At 53.7% G+C, this 19,712-nt stretch overlaps 1 protein-coding gene across 1 annotated transcript; it reads right to left on the reverse strand.

Annotated features, from left to right (window-relative positions):
- Window positions 1-2,641: 2,641 nt before the first annotated feature.
- LOC119108206 (fibrous sheath CABYR-binding protein) lies at window positions 2,642-19,268 on the reverse strand. Its single transcript, XM_037231788.1, has 5 exons — window positions 18,854-19,268; window positions 5,468-5,911; window positions 3,809-4,456; window positions 2,954-3,375; window positions 2,642-2,783 (listed from the first exon to the last, which is right to left on the reverse strand). The coding sequence occupies exons 1-5, from the start codon at window positions 19,247-19,249 to the stop codon at window positions 2,642-2,644; spliced, it is 2,052 nt and encodes a 683-aa protein (XP_037087683.1). The 5' UTR covers window positions 19,250-19,268.
- Window positions 19,269-19,712: the final 444 nt, after the last annotated feature.

Genomic DNA, 19,712 nt, shown 5'->3' on the forward strand with positions numbered 1-19,712 from the left:
CCGCCCTGGCGTCACTGGAGCCCTTCGGATATACTTGGAAGTAGCGCCAGTCACTTTTCACCCTAACGCAGTTGAGTTAGTGCGTGTTGTGTGACTGTAAATCGGCAAAACCCTTTTGGCAATAACAACAGATCTTTTGAAGGGTTTGGGTGACAGAACAGCTTGGTCTTACTCCTCTAACATGACAGCATGCGGTGAATCATTACGTGTTTCCCAAGTTTGGAGGTGGCCACCCACTCTGCCTTCTTCCGCCACCACTGTCCCCGTCTCCTTGTTTAAAAGATGTTCATAAAGAAGGACATAACCAATAACACAACTATTGGGTGAATTGAATGCAGAGGATTCCCTTGCAGAGGATCTATGACCCTTTAACTTATTTGAAAGTTTGGCATGAGCCACACGGCGCCGCATGGGAAGACAGAAAAACAACTTTTGCATGAATGTAAACCCTTGGCTGACACCGACTTTTATGACATGCAAAGGCCTGCAAACTGTTGCATTTCCTTCGTTTTGTGGAAGTGCTTTGTGAATACTTACACCTGCTGACGCCCGGCTTGTGTACGCTAGTGTTGTGTAATGGTGGACATCATCGCGTTAAAAACTACCCAAATACTTGCTTTCAACTATATCATGACAATTCATCGTCATTGACGTCATTGCAATGGTGGCCTCTTCGAAATGTGAGGGTCAAGGTTAATTACCCCAGTTGATGCTTGCATGATGAGATTTGATGATGGTTCGCAGGGTCAAAGTGGTTATGGCAGAGCGTCCGACAGGGCGCTGCGCCAGCAGCGCGACGCCAGACTAGCGGGCCTCCTCCCAGCTAAATAGCGGCCCTCCTCCCAGCGCCCAGACATCTCAGCTGCCGTTCAATTCGGTGTACCAGTCCCCAGCTCGCCACAAGTGCGACGTTGAAGTTCCGCGGTGACCGGGGCAGTCAGTAACCGATCCGTTCCACCCAGGGCGACGGGCATAAACAGCCAGAGCGGTACTTGGATGGTTATGAGGCGCTGCCCTCCGCACGAATACGGTCTCGGGCGGCAGACGGTGTGCTCTCACCACTCTTCTGGTCGATGCGGGCGCGGCAGGACCTTCACGGCATGTCGCTGCCGAAAACGAAAGCTATCCCCAGACGCGAACAGCGGGACGTCACCCTCTCGTATCTGTCGAGCAATTGGGGTGCATGCAAATGGGTTCGGGAGGTTACACGCAGTTACGATAACTGCGTAGTTTGGTGGATTACGCTGTCTGACTGATTCGTCAATCGTAACGCCCGAGTGCTCATCCTTGGTTTTGTTTCATGTCTTTGACGCTTTTTGCCTTAGCACCTGTTCCTAGGACTGGTGACGCGTTGGATTTGCCGTGAACAAGCAGCAGCCGCGCAGTTGGCAATTTATGCGGTCTACAGCTACCTTTAACGTAACATACCGATGATACACTGAGCTATTTTCCTTCACTGGCCCTTGTGACGTCTAAGTTCATGCACATCACAAGAAAGGTAGTGTCGGATTGTTAACTTTCTTAACTTTCTGTCCAGGCTGTCGGACGTTCACCTGTTTTGTTTGCAGCATCACCGACGGACAACGACCGTATATGAATCATGATAGCCCCTCGAACAACAATAAGTTAAGACGCCGTCCGTGCAGGCAACGAACTTTCACAAGTTCCACTCACGGCATTTGCATTCTGCATGCTTGGCATCTAAGCTCATGTCTGGAGCCCCGTTTCCATGGTCGCACTGCATGCAAATATATGCATTAGCTCCTTGCAGTAATGCTAATTAACTTATACGCGGGCGTTATCTTACGTGTGTTTTGTTCTATCTCGCAGACGTGTAAAAGCTGAAAGCATGTTTCATGAGCTTTTAAAGGTCGCCAACCACTCCGAGTCACGTGGGTAAAAAAGAAATGTCTGTGCCGTCTGGAAGTTGTCACATCCTCAGGCTTTCAGAAGACGACGGCAACATATTTGAATGTATTTATGCGGAAGTGTGAGTAAATGCACGTGCAACTACACCAAGTAACCACATCGTTATTTTTGCCGCAGCGCTGCGCTAAAGGTCGCCCAACAACTTGTTATTTGCATGATACGATGGCCTCGTGACGGCTGCCGCAAATAAACGCGTCGCGATAGCCGTGCCCGGCAGACGTCCGGCGCTGCTGTATGTGGGCTTGGCACACCAGGACCCTGCAGCGGAGGGCTGCATCTCAGCCCGAACACTCGGCCGACAGGATCACAGCACTGACCACGCCGAGAGGAACTCTCCAGCAGAAGTTGTGTGCCACGTGACACTGCATTCCAGCCGCCAGCAACCTACTGGGGTCAATGCATCGGCAACGTGCGTATTGCCTGAGCACCGCTCTCAAACTCTCGGCTGACATCCATGCCGCTTTGTTCAGTCGTCTCCGGCTTCAGCGCCGTGCGTGCCCCATTACACCGCTGACATCCATAGCACTACCAGGCTGGTGGCTTTTCTGGTGGCTTTTAGTCGTAACTTTTCTCCGGAAACATTACCTAAATGAAGGCAACAGGAGACTGTCGAAGAAACACTTTCGAACACTGACGACTCGAATCAGTTCAGCCGCCCTCTCGCCGCTTGTTTCACGCGCACATGGGCGTAAGTTGCGCCAGTTCCCCACGTCTACATGTTGGACACGATCTCGTGGCGGCGCTTGAAAGAGAGGTGGTCGTCTCGGGGGTCGTGGCGCTTCTTGGCTTTCAGCCGCTCGCGCATCTCGGCCACAGTCAGGTTCTTCCACGATTCGTCCTCCAGGGTGCCCGCCCTTCGACGGCGCGGCAGGGTCGAGGACAGGGCGGTAGGGGCGGCGACAGGAGCGGCAGCAGGGGCGGCAGCGGCAGGGGCGGCAGCAGGGGCGGCAGCGGCAGGGGCGGCGGCAGGGGCGGCGGTAGGGACGGCGGCGGCGGCGGCGGCGGCGGCGTCGGCGAGCGCAACCTCCCAGGCTTGGAAGCGGCGGGGGTCGTCTCCGCCACTTGCACTGGCGTGCTGGGCGAGTCGGCCGTCGCCTCGACGTCGGCCGACTCATGTGTCTCGACGGCCGGTGGGACGGGGCTGGCTGACTCGACGGAAGCTTTGTCGGCAGGTGGGGAGGAAGTGACGGGCGCAGCCACCGCGGGCGCGGCCGCGGCCGGCACCGGCTCTGGCTCACTGGAGACCGGCTCGGGAGGGCTGGAAACCGGCTCGGGAGGAATGGACACCGCCTCAGAAGGACTACAAATCACCTCGGGAGGACCGGAGGCCGCCTCGGGAGGACTGGGGGCTGCCTCAGCGGCGACGGATTCGGGCTCAGCAAGCTCGTGCGCGTCCTCGGTGGCGGGCTCCGGTGCCGCCATCTCCTTTGGCTGCTCTGTCTCCATCTGAGGGAACACCACGTAAGTTTACTTAGACGTGGAGAGACAAGAAGTATCACACCATGCGCCATAAGCAAAGCATGTGGGGTATCACAATGCTTTCAGATATAGCGGCAACTCAAAGTGAGTGACTGATTTTGCTTGCTGGCGACAAATCGCGCGGAGCGTAAGTTACCTCACGCTGCAGAAATGCGCATGACAATCACGCGTGGCACCTGTTGTTTTTTGTTAAGTGTATGAGTGCACCACTCCACAGTCATATTATTACAGTTTGAGCAGATGTGGGCGTTGTCAGACTGACCACAATAAAATACATTTAATTCCGAACGTTAATGTCACTCAAATTAATCAGCTCTCTTAATATGTCCATCGCCGCTATCTCAGTTTCATTGCTTATGGGAGGCTGACATAAAAGGACTAGCCTACATAGTGAGCTCACCTGCTTCTCTGGCTCCTGAGTCACATTGTTCACCTCCAGCGTCGGTGCGATGGGTTCAGGCGTGACCTCTGCGATCTCTGGCTCAGATGGCTTCTCTGCCACGCTCTTGGCCGGCTCTGGCGCCTCGGGCGGCGCGGGTGCGTCTGATTCCGTCGGCTCCCGCGGCTCCACCTTCACGTCCGCTGGCGCCGGCTCCGGCTCGGACCTCGCAGGCTCGGGAGCCTGTTCCGGCTCCGCCTCGGCCGGCTCCGGCGTCTTGGCACTGGGCGGCACAGACTCCGACGACACGGGCTCGCTGGTCGCCTCGTCTTCGGTCGAGGCGCTCGGGGCCACCACGAGCTGGTCGGCGGCCGGCGGCGGCTCTGGCGGACTGACCGACTCGACCGTTTCGGCGGCGGTCTCCTGCGCTTCTTTTAGATCTGCCTCCGGAGCTGGCTTGTCAGCTTCAAACACTTCCTCCGATTTTAGCGGCTTGGTGGGTTCCGGTGTCTCTTCTGCCTCGGCAGCGGAGGGTTTTTCTTTGGCCACCTCCGCTGGCTGCTGGGAGTCCACTTCCTTTTCCGGTTCTTCTTTCATTTGCGTCGTACTCTCGGGCACGGCTGTTGATGCGGTCGACACCAGGGTCTGGTCTGGATCAGCTTTCTCGTCCTGAAATGTCGAGAGGATGTGTCACAGGCCGTGATGTTTCCGACAATGTGCACTGTCTCCAGCACAGCACTCATCTGCCTGCAGTACAGCACCCATCCGTCTCCGGCACACCACCCATCTGTCTCCAGTACAGCATTCATCTGCCTCCAGTACAGCACCCATCCGTCTTCAGCACACTACCTATCTGTCCCCAGTACAGCGCCCACCTGTCTCAAGTACAGCACCCATCCGTCTCCGGCACAGCACCCCTCTGTCTCCGGCACAGCACTCGTCTGTCTCCGGCACAGCACCAATCTGTCTCCGGCACATTACCCATTTGTCTCCGGCACAGCACCCATCTGTCTCCGGCACACACCCGTCTGTCTCCAGCACACCACCCATCTGTCTCCGACACAGCATCCGTCTGTCTCCGACACAGCACCCATCTGTCTCCGGCACAGCACCCATCTGTCTCCGGCACAGCAGCCATCCAGCCACAGACTACACTCATTGGGTCACATACTGCACCCGGGCGCTGTCTTCAAACGCTCAGACACAAGGCAAAGACACACATGCCGTGTCTTAGGGGGGCTTGCCGCGGTGTTGTGTATGTTTGCTCGATAACGTCACGGCAACCCGCTCTCCCATGCTTGTTAACAATATATAACGAAGCACGCAGTTACCCACACCGTCTGAAATCTTCAGAAATTGCGACATGCCCGCTCGCGGTCCAAGAACCAGGCTTCGCTTATGAGCGCTGACTAGTTACTAAATGCCATACCGGTCGGCTGGCACACATTTGCACAATCCACGGGTTTGCAATCACACAACTGACAAGCGTTTTACATTGTTGCAGCAGTGCACTTGATGACCACGACAGGCGCCCCGCGTTATCGATGAAAAGTGACATGACGCTTATTCATAACTGCACAATTTGGTGATTTCAAAAATTGTAGCCACATGCTTTTAAGCTACCCGACATGCGCTCCGTGCTGCTCATAGGGCCGAGCGCCCACCCTCCGTTCCACCCACCTGCACTTCGGCTTCGCAGTTCACCTCCACGGTGACCTCTGGCTCTGAACGGCCGTCAGTGACGTCCGCCGCCGGTTTGGGGACCTCTGGTGCGGAATCGGGGACCCCTGGAGCAGGCTCTGACTCCTCCGGCGACTGTTCGGAGGCCGCTGCCGAAGGCTCGGCGACATCGGATGGCGTGTCGGACGCTTGGTCCGACATCTCTGCGCTGTCTGTGGCCTGCTCGCTCTTGACTGCAGTGTCTGGGACTGGCTCCGGCGCTTCTGCGGCGACCTCGGCCGCCTGATCAGACTGCGAGTCATCTTTGACGTCATCCTGCTTCTCGGCGTCTCCGTTCGGTGATTTGTCGGGAGTGATTTCTATCTTGGGCGCGACTGGAGGGATGGGAATGACAGGCCTTTTCTTCGCTGGCTTCGCGGGGCTCTTTCCCGGAGACGACTGATCCTGGAACGGCATCAGCGCCAGTCAGAACAGATTCCCTCCAGGAAATACCACTCCTGAAACAGCGCCAGTCAGAACAGATTCCCTCCAGGAAACACCGCTCCCGAAACAGCGCCAGTCAGAACAGATTCCCTCCAGGAAATACCACTCCTGAAACAGCGCTAGTCAGAACAGGTTCCCTCCAGGAAACAACGCTCCTGAAACAGTGCCAGTCAGAACAGATTCCCTCCAGGAAACACCGCTCCTGAAACAGCGCCAGTCAGAACAGATTCCCTCCAGGAAACACCGCTACCGAAACAATGCCAGTCAGAACAGATTCCCTCCAGGAAACACCGCTCCTCAAACAGCGACAGGACACCTTGGACAGACCACTCATCGATACTGCTCCCGGAGTAGCGCCAGCTAGTGCAGGCCTTGTATGGCACTTGCAATAAGCCGGTGTAAAATAAATCAAGGTTTACCTGGAATACATTTGCTTTCAATGTGACAGTTTGAGCTCATTAGCCAGAGGCCTTCCTCGCATGATATTTTGCATTACGTTTTCGTTTCATGCTTCAGCAGCGACAGGCGTCGTGCCGAAAAGACAGCTGCTGTTGACAGGCGACCGCTGCCGATTAAATCAGGCATGCTCAGGTCTATACTTATTTTGTTGAGATGGCTAATGGAACAAAAGCAATGTCAAAGTGACCAACGCCGGTGGATCTAAATGAGGGATTGCGCGGTCCGTCATTTAAAACCAAAGTGCCCTGAGTGTGAGGAACGGTAAGTGTGAATTGCGGGATCTCGACCGGAATTAGGAACCACTTCCATCAGAGGCGTTCGAATCTCGCAAAACAGCAGACCCTCCAGCGCCTCATCCTGAGCGAGATGTCAGCAAAACGTCTTGGAATGTGGGAGGCATGCCTGCGGGAGGAATGCAGCCGGGCGGCGGGGCGGCGCGCCGCCGGGCCGATCTGCGCAGTGGGGGCTGCGCAGAGGTGACCGGTGACCTTTCGCCGGCAGCGCGCCGGTCTGCCGGTGCTGGCGACGTGCTGAGTACCGGCGGCTTGAGCAGGTATACCGGTCTCGCCACGGGAAGAACCGTGCAAACAAGCTGGTTATAAATGCAGTGGGTAGAGCTACACTGGCGGCGTGGCAAATAATTGTTTGTGTTTCATGTCGGTGATTCGTCAGCCGTGGTTCGTTATCAAACTTGTCTGTGGTTCGGTGATTGTAGAACTAACTACTCCTTGCTGGTCTATTTTCATTCTATTAGGCGAGAATAAGTTTTCAGGTTTTTGATAGAACAAAGTTTCGCTTCCCTGCGTTTCCCATTTGAGCTGCATTCTTGTCCTGTCCACAATTCCAGCTGAGACATCTCGGCCCCACATTGATAGGCCCAACTTTCAGCGGAAGGCCGGCCGTTACAGTCACATTCACTATACGCAAGCCTTGAAACGTCGGTCACCTGCCCATAATGGCCCGACGCCTGAACTCTACACATTTAAGACATTGGCCTAAAAGCCCCGCTTCACGCAACTCACGGCGTAATCGCGCTCACAAATCTACATTACCCAGAAACATGACTCAGGCTGATTTCTCCTAAATAGCTTCGCGGGAGCGGTATTCTTCAGCATAGAATACCGACAGCAGTGGTCAAATCGTGTACCGCCTACAGCGCTGAATGTTGACGCCACTTTAGCGTCCCTGGCATCATGCGTGTGCTCGAACCGCCCTACCCGTGCTGGTCTGAGTCGAACCGCCCTACCTATGCTGGTCTGAGAGAGGCGCGAGGGGGGAGGGAGGCAGCAAATCACGTTGCGAAACTCACGCGGTGCGTTTTAGAGCCGACCGGACCCACCAGTGTGCCGTTAAAGCCACTATTGGCGGCCAATGGCGTCCGGATCAGACGCCGAGGCGCGGTCTGTCCTGCGCCGCGCGCGAGGCAGTCGCAGTCGCACGGTAGGGCTGTTTTCTAGGAACGACTTACGTGCCCAGGGGCCTGCCTGCCCACGGACGGCGAAGAGAGGACCGGGCCATGCCAATGCACAACTTTTGGAAATTTATGGAATGCTTATGATACGCCTAAATGTCATGCATATATATATATATATATATATATATATATATATATATATATATATATATATGTATATGCGATTTTTTACTCCAAAGGAAAAAATCGGGCGTTACGCTACAGGAATTGTAATGACATGTGACTGCACGGACTGGAACGCTAAGAGTTATATTCCACACATGTAACAAATCACGTTTTATCTTGGCCCACCAACCTTTCAATTTACCTATCGCTGCACCAAACACGATTTCGAATGCGTAGGTCAACCAATGTATTAAACACTATTGCACCTTAGCACACGATGTACATATATATATATATATATATATATATATATATATATATATATATGTGTGTGTGTGTGTGTGTGTGTGTGTGTGTGTGTGTGTGTGTGTGTGTGTGTGTGTGTGTGTGTGTGTGTGGTGTGTGTGTGTGTGTGTGTGTGTGTGTGTGTGTGTGTGTGGTGTGTGTGTGTGTGTGTGTGTGTGTGTGTGTGTGTGTGTATGTGTGTGTGTGTGTGTGTGTGTGTGTGTGTGTGTGTGTGTGTGTGTGTGTGGTGTGTGTGTGTGTGTGTGTGTGTGTGTGTGTGTGTGTGTGTGTGTGTGTGTGTGTGTGTGTGTGTGTGTGTGTGTGTGTGTGTGTGTGTGTGTGAACGTATACATATATGTAACGTATACTCAATATGCAACATACATATTGCATATTGAGACAGTCATTTGTACTGCAGAGATTAACCCACACTCAGCGGCAAATGAGCTTAAAGGAGGTAGGCCAGATGAAAATATTGTTTTAAGCGATTAACATGTGTATATTATTCGCTGATCCGGTTTCACTTCTAGCATTCGTTTTGCTAGGAATCTTCTCTTAATGCTGTAATTATTTTTGTAAATTTCGCCCTGACAGGGATAAGATGGGAGGTGAGCAGAGCCACGTGCTCTTTCGTCTGATGGCGTTCAGTATTACGCCGCTGCGGTACCCGAGTGGTCTTACACCGTCGCAACGTACTTCTGTAGCGTCACGCCCAGAGACCAAGCATACTAGTGGCAATGTTTCGGCTCCTCGGCATTTGTTGACGATGAGCAGCTGTTTTTCTTTACCTTTGGAATCAGAGCTCTCTTCCCGCTCTAGCATTTTTTTTTAGAATCACGATGGCGAGCGCAGTTGTGCTAACAGTGAGAAGTCAGTGCATTCATGACATCGCAAATTCTAACCGCGAATTTGGAACAGGGAATCGTCAGTGAGACGCAAAATAACCGGGACGTAAAATAACTTCAAGCACAGCTCTCTGAGTTCGCTGACAGCAGTTTTCTCACTGACGTCACCGGGTGGCACGTCTCTGATTGCTGATTCTCCGAGTCGGCAGCGCCGCCACTTTCTACAGTGCAGATGGCGAACAGGCCGGCCAGCCGAGGTCACTGGGTGACGATTGCTGCTGTTGCGCCACGCTCTCCGGCGACCGGGGATCCTCGGCTGGCTGGTCCATGACCGCCACATGGCGCCAGTGCCCGATCACGTTTGCAGACGGTCAGTGGTCTCGGATAGTTGGCTGCCCAGTGCATACCGGTTAGATAAGCGGAGAAAACGAGGCTCACGCCAGTTGTGCCGGCGGGTGACATTCTTTCGCCCTACATTTCCATACATTTTTAACTTCCCCGCTCTCCCTCTCTCTCCCTCTCTCTCTCTCTCTCTCTCTCTCACTCTCTCTCCCCCTCTCTCTCTCCCCCCTCTTTCTCTCTCCCTCCCTCTTTCTCTCTCTCTCTCCCTCTCTCTCTCCCGTTCTCTCCCTCTCTCTCCCTCTTTCTCTCTCGCTCTATCACTATCCGTCATCTGCTTTCCCTTTCCTTACCGGCATAGTGGTCCCCGAAACCCGACCATGGCCCGCTCACCTTGAGTGAGCGACATTAAAACCGGCCCCAAGTCCAGCCCAGGTGAATACTGACGGTCAACCGGTCCCCGCCTGAGGCCACGTGCCCCTGTTCTAGACCATCTGAACGACTGGCGGGATGCTGTGAAGAAAGGCAGACGTTGCGCAGGTCTAAGCAGGTAGGCGAATGCTGCGCAGAAGAGGTAGTGGCGGGCGCGGCACTGCACCAGGTCATGAATAAGGCGAGAGGCTGTTCGAGGGGCTCGTTTGCAGCTCGCGTTTGAAGCAGCCTGGTCACCGCGAGGGTCGCACCAGAGGGTCGTCCTACGGAGGTCGAGCTGACTGAGCCTTTTCGTCAATGGGCCTTGTTTTCAAGCGTGGTGACGCAGCGGAAGCCATCACATACTTCTGCGTCAGCTGGTGTTTGAAATGTTTGCGTCCGGGATGGTGGGGAAATTTGACAACGCATCCAAAAGCTGGAGAGCTCGACCTCCATCGCTGCCAATAACGTGAGCCTCGTAAGCGAGGTGTGAAAACGTCCTCAGCGGTGGCGAGCAGGCACGTCAGTTTGACAGGCACTTCGCGTAACCGGGGTTAGAAGCTCGAACCTGACAGCTCAGCCCGTCACGTCAAGCCACAAAGCGCTAGTACCTTATTCAGTAACGTCGCGAGTCTTACGAAGACTTGATGTTCCTGTTGCTCAACTTATCAAACATTAAGAAAGACGTTATCATGTAAACTTGTCACACACAATCGGTGAATTTGTTTTCAAATATGCTGACGGGGAAGATAATTTAGATTTGATTTCAAGTCATTGATTTGATTGATTGATTTCAAGTCAACAGTGGGTATTGTAAAACACATACTCCGTGCAATTCGTTGAAGAGAATCGCAGTCACGTGTCTGACATTGAAAACGCCTCCGCAAACCACCAACGGGCACCTTTTCAATCAAAATTTGCGTAAAGTAGTGCAGCCGGCCCAGGCAACAAACACGCTTTCATCAGCAGCGGCATTGCTCGCTTTCATTCCTTTATAACGCCCCCATATTGTGCGGGATCTTTTCACGGGATGAAATGGCCAGTGAATGAAATTCCATACACCAGTGATGTATGTGATGGCCAGTAATGGCCAGTGAAAGAAATGAAATTCCATACACCTTCCTTGCTGTATCAATGCAGCTGACCTGTCGTGACCCATAGATCAATAGTTTCGAACTTGATCAATTTCTTTGACTGAAATTGCCAGGCCTGACAGAACCTTTAGCCAGTTCATGGTCAGGTAATGCGATTTGTGAGTCAACGGGCCAGCTCGGCATCAGAGCCGGTGCCTGCCAAGCCCTCGTGAAGGAAGGAATTCCAAACAAATTGTCCATATCCATTGGTGTTGGTTCGCGAAAATATGTGGCAGCACTGGCTTAGGATGTGGTATTATCTGCGTTATTTTCACGTCTATCATCACTTATTTGGTCGTACGCCGCACGGGGTGTCTTATCGGTTACCTACACCCCGGCACAAGTAACTGGACTGCTAAGCCTGAAGTAGCTCCTTCGTACTTTGAACGCTCTTACGGGGGTCAAACGTACGTGCGGTTACAAAATCCACCCTTTTTACCCTTTTTCACTGAACATGCCAAATTTTCAGCTTTCCCAATTTCCCTGTATTTTTTTAAATTCTTTCCAGCTGTTTGTCTTCTTGGCCTTGATATGGTACGCTTATGAATTCCGTCGTATTTTGGGCACAAAACGCTGGGCGGTGCTGCTCACCCGCCACTCCCCAAGCGCTACCCAAAAATTGAGCAATATTGTGGCGCTTTTACCGCTCAAGGCCTCCACGTCTATCACATAATTGCTTTACAGCAGAAAATGGTGTCACCCTCCATGCTTATCGCAATATTGCTCTGCAGCATAAAGTGGTGTCATCCAACAGGATTTTAAAAGGCTTTCCAGTCTTACCAAATTCATTGATATTTTAGTACGGGCTGATCTCAAGCCGGCATCAGCTGCGTCCGTCAGCGGTCGTCGCCATCCGGCGCCGACGGCAATTGACAAGCGGAGACTGCGTAGCCATACATAGCTTGATCTAGTGGCCACCGGTGATGACTGACAGGAGACTGACCTGAGGCGGCCTGCGGCGACCATCAACAGGCATGTGGGCGATACGGACAAGGTGGGAGCCCACTACGCTCCTGCAAAGTATCCGAAATTTTCTGGGACGGCTGTTGTTTTCACAAGGTAGGCAGCATAAGCTGTATGCGTGACTTTGAGATGACACATTAAGCCTTTTTTTGTTAGAGTTACGTCATTCAAAGACGTGCATTGGTGATACTTTGATCTTTTCTTTCTATAAACTGAGTCCTTTTGAAGTATTTACGGCAAGCGGTATCCAAACATGCGCGTTTCAAAACAGCACTAATGAAATACAAATAATTAAGCAAAGAAACGTGATCAATGAATTAATATACATGATTTGGTTGTTTATTTGCCGACGTTTAGCACCAGTTGAGTGTGGTCACCACTCATGCAATGTATCCTCAGCGTGGTGACAAGCTAGCTGTCTCAGTGGGATTTACTTTCCGACGAGGGAATAGGTTTTGTGCTACAGCGCAGCCAGTAAATGAAAAAGACGGCTCAGGCACATTCGTGACAAGAGCCCCATCGGAATGACATCACTCAGGTGTAATCTATGTGTACGGAATGACGCCAAACCGGTGCCTCCGTCTACAGATTAAGGCCAAACGAATGCGCTTCTGCGCAGTCCACAGCCAAAAACAGGTGGCGCGCTCCCACCACAGCTCACCCATCCCCGCAGGTGTTTGATAACGCGAAACAGCTATCTCCTCCGCGGCTTTCTGGCATGCGATGCGCCAACGGTAGCGATGTCCAGCTCGCGATTGTCCGGCCATCCCCCTCTTTCTTTTCCATTGGGCGCCCCACCGCAGCCATTCTGCGAGACTGCAGGTCCGGGTCTTGACATACGAGCGGTGGCGCCAAAACCGGTCCGGCCGGGCGGCGCGGGCTTTGGCGGTGGCCTGTCGCGCTGGCACACGCCAACATCGGCCGACATCGCCACGAGAAGGCCGCGGGCCAGACCACCGCCCGTCTGACGTGTCGTCTCCCGCCGCTGATGACTTGCAGTGAGTGAGGAATGACAAAGGGGGCAACGCTCGCCAGAAGGTGGTTTTTCTCGTCTTCTCTGCTACGGAGGTCTCACTGTCCCAAGCTATGTAGAAAACTAAGCATTCTGGTATAAAATAGAAAACAGCATTGAATATTGTCAATAAAAGGACAAGGCGTCGACATGTGGCATGTAGCTCTTACAACAATCGGGTTACTTCGGGGCGCATACAACTGCTGTGGTCAATGGGATCGGGACCATCGTGGAAACCAGGCTCAGCAAGGCCACTGCCACTTAACACTGTACTGGTTCAGGAAGCCTTTGCCGGGCCAAAGTAGGCCACGTGAATAAGGTTTATGCGCTGAGGTTTGGACTACGACTTCCACGACGGACCGGGTCAAAATTTCGGTTGCACCATAACCCCGAGAGCACGAATGTGACCACGCTCCACTCAAAGGTAAACGGTAACCCATGCCAGTGTCCCTTCGAATATGACAACAGGTCAGAGAGCATTACTTGCGTTAGCAGAGCTGTGAGCGGGAACATGGGTAGAAGAGTATTGAACAGCCATTGACGTGATGACACAGGGCGCCGTGCGCGTGTTATCGTTCATAGTGAATAGATGAATGTGAGCCATGACACATACCAGATTAGGGAAAAAAGGTCAAGTTTAGTGCGCATAGATCCCCTCAATCTCACAAACTATCGTACCATTAGTGAATCATCCTAGAACTGCCTCAAAAGTCTTCTGAGTGTCGCACAGCAGGTCAAACGACATGCGGAAGTGCTCAACAATGCTCCGCACGCGGCACGTGCAGACGCACCGCGGCGGATATACATACTAATGCATCGTAGCCCAGCAGGACATCACGAACCGTTTAAAGACACCTACAGAAATATGCTCCCGCTTGATAAGATGTCTGATGTGTAGAATCGAGTCAAGCCAGACAAACAAGCTTTCCTACGAAAATAATCCATTTCGAACATTTTCACCTAGCTTGAACTGATCTTTTAACTGCATTTGACAAAACAGCATGGATCATCAAAAAGTATGTAAATGCCTAGTTTATCAATTGTCGCACAAAAAAAGCAGTCGAGCCCTTCAAAGTGGGAGCGCCGTGGTCGAGTAGTTGGAGCCCTCAGCTCCCACGTGCGGGTCTCGAACTACGCTCTCGGCTGGGGACTGCCCAGGAGAGCCAGTGCGGACACTGCCGTCGCTGATGCTCCATAACAAGGTCCACAACGCCAAGTGTCGCCTTCCCTTCAAAAAAGGATCAAGAACGTTTCAAAACTCTCGCCCTGCGTCCGGGAAAACGGAGCAGCTTGCTTTAGCCTGAAGCATTGCCTGTGGGATATAAATAGCTTTGTCCTAACTTGTGCGCCTGAACCCTTTCATCATGACTGCAAGTTGTGCAGGAGTGGCACATTCCAACGTTGTTGACAAGCTCCTAAGGTCCTGAGGCGTTTGACCTAAACGCCAGCGACGTTCTTGAAAGCGTGCAAAAACGCTCGAGCCCTGCCTTTGTATGTAAAGATGGGATGCCCAGCGCATGCTTAGCAACTTTCAGTCCAGGGTGAGTGCATTGTCGAGGTGAAGCCATGATCAATACCCCTCCCCCTTCCAAGTGTATATAAAAACCCAGCCGAGGCTTGCTTTTTTCGGCAGGACAACGTTTCGTGCGCATTCCTACTGGCGTGACTTTTTCATCTAAATTGCACGGAATTATTTGTTTTCGTCCGGCGGATGACGTCGCACATATTTTCCGCTTGATATCTTCAAACAGCGAGCTTGGCCGGCACGCCATCACCATATTGCGTTTTGCAAGCTGAATGCAGTGTGCCGGCGAAATGACGACTCTTAAAACAGACTGGTGAGAACGGATACAGACTGGTGCGATCTGGTGCGGGCTGTCATAGACTGACGCGAGACAGTGCGGACGATGCTGTTGGAGGCCCGTGGAGAACGGTGCGGACTGACATGGCCTGACATCAACAGGAGAAAGCAGCTTCAGTCTGACGCAGACTGACGCTGCCAGATGCCGCCTGACGTGGACTGACGCCGGCCGATGTCGACCGCTGCGGGCTGCGGCGCTCTGATGCGCACTGACGCGGGCCCGCGCACTCTAACGCGAACTGTCGCGTTAGAGTGCGAGTGCTAGAGTTCTCTCGCGGTCTGGAGTGCACACAGCACCGCAAACGGGCCGGCTGTGCGCGTGACCGCGAGCCTGTCACTTGCCCGTGTGATGGCCTGATCACCGAGCCGGCTCTGGTCGCTAATCGCGGGCGGACGTGGCGGCCGATCGGCAGGGCACGCGGCGGCTGATCGGCGCCGAGACGCGACGGCACGCGCCGCCCGCCGCCCTCATGGTTAATGGAGCCGCGCTGCGGTATCTCGGCGCCGCTGGGCACGCGCCGGTGCCGAGACAGCCGAACAATGGACCTGCGGCGGGAGCTGCCGCCGCCGGGGAGGGGAGGGCGCTGCTGCAGGAGCTCGCCCAGGAGGGTGGGATGCGGGGGTCATGACTTGCCCGCTGCCCCCGTGGCAACGGCTGAACGCAGGGAGGGCCGGGGGAGGGGCCAGTGCGGTTGATAATGAAAGGTCGTGTTCATCGAAGTGGGTGAGATTTACCTCGCGCATTGTGCTGCCTGCTTCGTGCGGGACACTCGTGATCTAAAGACGGCAGTAATGTTGGAAATGTTTACCTTGTGCCCCGGGTTTTGCAGAAGACTCCTTGTTGGAATTCAACGTACGCTACTCGAGCTCGGCGATGTATAGGCCAAAAACAAAAAAACAAAACAAAGCAAAAAAACAACTGCGAACTGGGACCAAAATCATCTCCAGATTCTAACCTCCTTAAAATTAATTTGATGACATCGTACTGAGCGGAATAATGTCACCTTTAATACATATTGAGAAGACGCATGCGTTATTTGAGGGGTAATTTTTATTTCATCTGACGTAGTGCCTGTAAAGCGTACTCTGCACCTCGCATGTGAACTTATCGGCTCCGGGAACGCCATCCGAATCGGCCAGTGCACGTTATAAATAGAGACCGGTTGTGTAACATAGGAGCAGCCAAGGACACAGCAGCTGTATCAAGAGCTGACTAGAGCTCTCAGTGATGTAAACAGCTCACCATTTTTAAAACTCCGATTGTCTGCGTTGCATTCTGCAGGATGAGGTGCAAGTCGTTACTGAATAGTAAGCAGTCGAGGAATTGTGCGATGCTGCGCTCCGTTCCCGACCAATGTTGCAAGCCAGATAACGCGTCCCAGCAAGGTGTTGGCTGTGTCATCTTGGATTCCCAACTTATATTGAATAAGAAGTGCGTCCGCGATATTTTTTATAAGAGCCGCTCAAAACAAATAAGTCAGGTTAAATTCCATTTCGTAGGGCATCATCATCAAAAAAGGGTGCAAACGTAGAACTTCTTCAAAATCTCACGATTTGTGTCCGCGGCCTGGCGGTGTGATACTTTTCCAGGTTACATAGCACTAAAGTGCTGTTCTGTCTGCTGAGCGGGTCTGCGAAATTGACGCGATGAAGCAATGAATTTGATTTCAGATCGCTCATCAGCCAGATCACTCAGATATACAGTTTAAATGAAAAAGCATTGGCGAAATATAAGTGTTGAACTCTAAACATACGTCGTGTCTACGTCTTCTGGGGAGCTTTGAACATGTGCACTCGCTGGAAGGATATTTCTACATGCGTGACTTCACCATCGGCTACAACGATTACCCGTGCTTTGACAGGTTTCCTTACGCGTCCGTTCCGCAATCGCTCCTGCGGTAGTAGCGGCACTCCCAAAACACTGCGGCACTCACGGCGTGCTGAGCGCCGGATGTGCGTGAGATGTGGGGATGTTTTGCACCAGCCCTGGCACGCTACCCGTGGAATCGGTTAATTAACTGGTGACTGGACACGCGCGCGAGGACATCGACGTCCTAGAGACTAGCGGTTTGTAAAATTGGGCAAATTCTAAGGTTGCCGTGAGGGCTAATGTGTTGGAGAAATCCAATTATCCTTGGCTCGGGCCTGGCCAACAAAACAATCGCGGAAAGTGGTCAGAACAGACCGTTTAAGCGTCTTTCCTTCAAGCTTAAACGTCGCGAGCTTAGGCGCCTTAGAAGACGGTTACGCAAGTACAAACTCGCCGCAAGCTCCGCGTGGCATTCACTACATTGTTGAGGTTTTAGACTGCTGAGCATCACTGAGCAGCCTTGTTAGCCCGTGGAGTAGTTAATCAGCTACGGCGGCGCCTGAGATGCCAGGCCACAAGACCGCTCTCAGCTCAGTCCGACGTCTGAGCCGGCCAGGTTAAGGCAAGCAGGCTTTTCGACCGCCTCTCTGGTCAAGGGCTGCAGAGGTGTAGCAGGGCGGTGTGGCTGCACAGCAGTTTGGTAGTAATCCAAATTAAAAAAGACAGCCCGGTGCGAAAGGCTGTGAGGTCGTCGTTGCCTGCAGAGAAAAATCAATGGCACAAACGGATTTGATGCTGTTCACCCAAAAGTGGACTTGATGGCCGAAGGGCTGATAGATGCCGTGGGTTTACCAGCGAGAGTGGCTCCACATCGCGCAGACTTAAGCGGGCCAATCGAAGTGCACAGTTACGGTGGTTCGAAGTAGAATATTCAGTGATAGACGCAGCTCGGCCGTGTGATGTCGGTTGCCACACTCGGACCGCCCCGAGCACGCCGCCGTCCCCTGACGAGTGCAGCGCCCGCCATGCTGGAGAGACCCGATTTGCCATGGTAATTGGGCGGATTGCTATCGTGTACCGGTTCCCGGCGTCTGACCCGGACCGTCCCTGGCCTACCCGGCTCGGGCGGCACGTTCGGCACCGGCCTGACCGCGGCCGGCAGCCCCCTCTGTGCATCGGGGCTCGGTGAAAGTGACACGGCGAACCCCGTGTGTTGTTGGGACGCTCAGGCCCAGGCTCAGGACGCCCCATCCCCGAGGTGTTGTCGCGCAGCGTTTGGTCAGAGACGTTTTCTGGTGATCAAACATGACAAATTTTCTTCTCCCATGTTCTATATGATATGGCTCCGAGACGTCGCAAGGAGACATGATGCGCGTGGTTACGTGCCATGTGACGTGATGACGAAACATGCATACAAAACACATGAAGTGTTGAAACAGGATAGAATACACTCCGATGGAAATGGTAACACCTCCAATCACGAAAAGCTAATGTAACGGTGTTTCCAGTGCAAATGTGCTGGAAAAACAGCAGTGCTTTATCCGCGGTAGTTTTTCGCTGGAGCTTTTGCGCCAAGACTATGGAAGGGATTAAATGGATAGATTTAAGCCTGGTGGATGTCCTCCAGGCCCCTAGTGAAAAGGTTACGAGAAAGCAATAGAGCTAGACGCAACCCATACTGAGGGGGCCAATTAAAGACAAATAGTATCTTAACCTTTAAGGATCTCAATAAGATCATATGCATTCACATCTTACTCAGGTCCTGTAACTCAGGTGAGCAACGGGCCCAACATGCCAGATAGATATACCGACCGATAGATATATACCAGTAAACAAACGAATCTCCTCAAAGGGAAACGAAGACTGATGCTTTCCACCATCTCCAGACCTGATCCCATGCTGAGTTTTTATTCTCAGCGTGAGCTCTGAACAACTCCGACTCACATTCCCTCGTCACGATCATCAGTCAAAGCACATCCAACTACGGCTATCGAGACCAGGAGATGCTGCGACACCTGCCCAGAGGCTCAGAGACGGTAGCCGCTGGCTCTCGGCCGCGGTCTCCGGTGCTCGGAGCAGATGCCGCCGCCTCCCCGATCCCTGCGGCCACGTCGCTCGCTGCCCTGCGGCCGCCGTCCCCAGCACCTGGGAAACCTCACCGCACGCACACCGCCGGGAAGACCCGGGCCGCGTGCCGTCGTCTCACCTGCGCGGCGCCGGCGGGCTCGCGCCCGGCAGCCGACGTCACCAGCACGCCCGGCATGGTGCCGGTGATGGTGACGTCGCGGCTGGCGTAGTACTCGGCCGTCGTCTCGTCCACCACCAGCAGGCTGACGCGCTCCGGGTCGGCCTTGATGCCGTCCACCACCTGCGTGTGGCCCCAGCCGGCGATCGCGGCGCCGTTCACCTCCAGGATGCGGTCGCCCTCGCGCAGGCCACACGCCTCGGCCGGCGAGCCGGCGTCCACGATACCGATGTGCTGGCCGGGCCGCGCCTTCTCCGTGTGCAGGCTGAAGCCGTAGCCCTGGAAGCTGGACCATTTGACGAGGCGGCAGAGGCGCGGCGCCGGCGCCTCCTCCGCGGCGGGGCTGACGGACGTCATGCTCGTGTCACCGGCGGCGCGTCGGACACGGGACTGGGACGGCGACGGCCGGTCGGCGGGACGCGACGCTGGCGCCGCCCGGCGGCTGGGGGGCGAGGCAGCGGACAAGCACGTGAGGCGGCGAAATGGTGACGGGTTTGTCAGCCAGGCTTCGCTCTCTTTGAGATCACAGAGGACAGAAGCTAGGGCTTGCTACTGGAGTCTGTTGCGTGCCAGGATTTACGTGTTGAAATTTATGTATTCTAGTTCGATTGATTTCATTTTCGGTATAGTTATAGTACCGTCGCTAGGTCTCGCAAAACGCACTATCACAGAGCCCCGTTAAGGTGCACAAGACGTCGCATATGTCAAATGTACCAGTACACCGGTCGCAGATGACGGCAGGAGTTGTCTCAGTCTGCAGATGTGTGTGGTCTCGCAGAATGAGGTCTCCAGTTCGTCCCGTCCCGCCATCAGATGGCTG

The sequence above is a fragment of the Pollicipes pollicipes genome, unplaced genomic scaffold (genome assembly GCF_011947565.3).
Source record: "Pollicipes pollicipes isolate AB1234 unplaced genomic scaffold, Ppol_2.1 Scaffold_6686;HRSCAF=7923_pilon_pilon_pilon, whole genome shotgun sequence".
NCBI lineage: Eukaryota > Metazoa > Arthropoda > Thecostraca > Pollicipedomorpha > Pollicipedidae > Pollicipes > Pollicipes pollicipes.

Coding starts and splice junctions, on each gene's coding strand:
- LOC119108206 (XM_037231788.1), bottom strand. CDS start 19,249: ATGACGTCCGTCAGCCCCGCCGCGGAGGAGGCGCCGGCGCCGCGCCTC. Junction 5,912..18,853: donor AGCCCGCCGGCGCCGCGCAG/GTGAGACGACGG, acceptor ATGCCGTTCCAG/GATCAGTCGTCTCCGGGAAA. Junction 4,457..5,467: donor ACTGCGAAGCCGAAGTGCAG/GTGGGTGGAACG, acceptor TCGACATTTCAG/GACGAGAAAGCTGATCCAGA.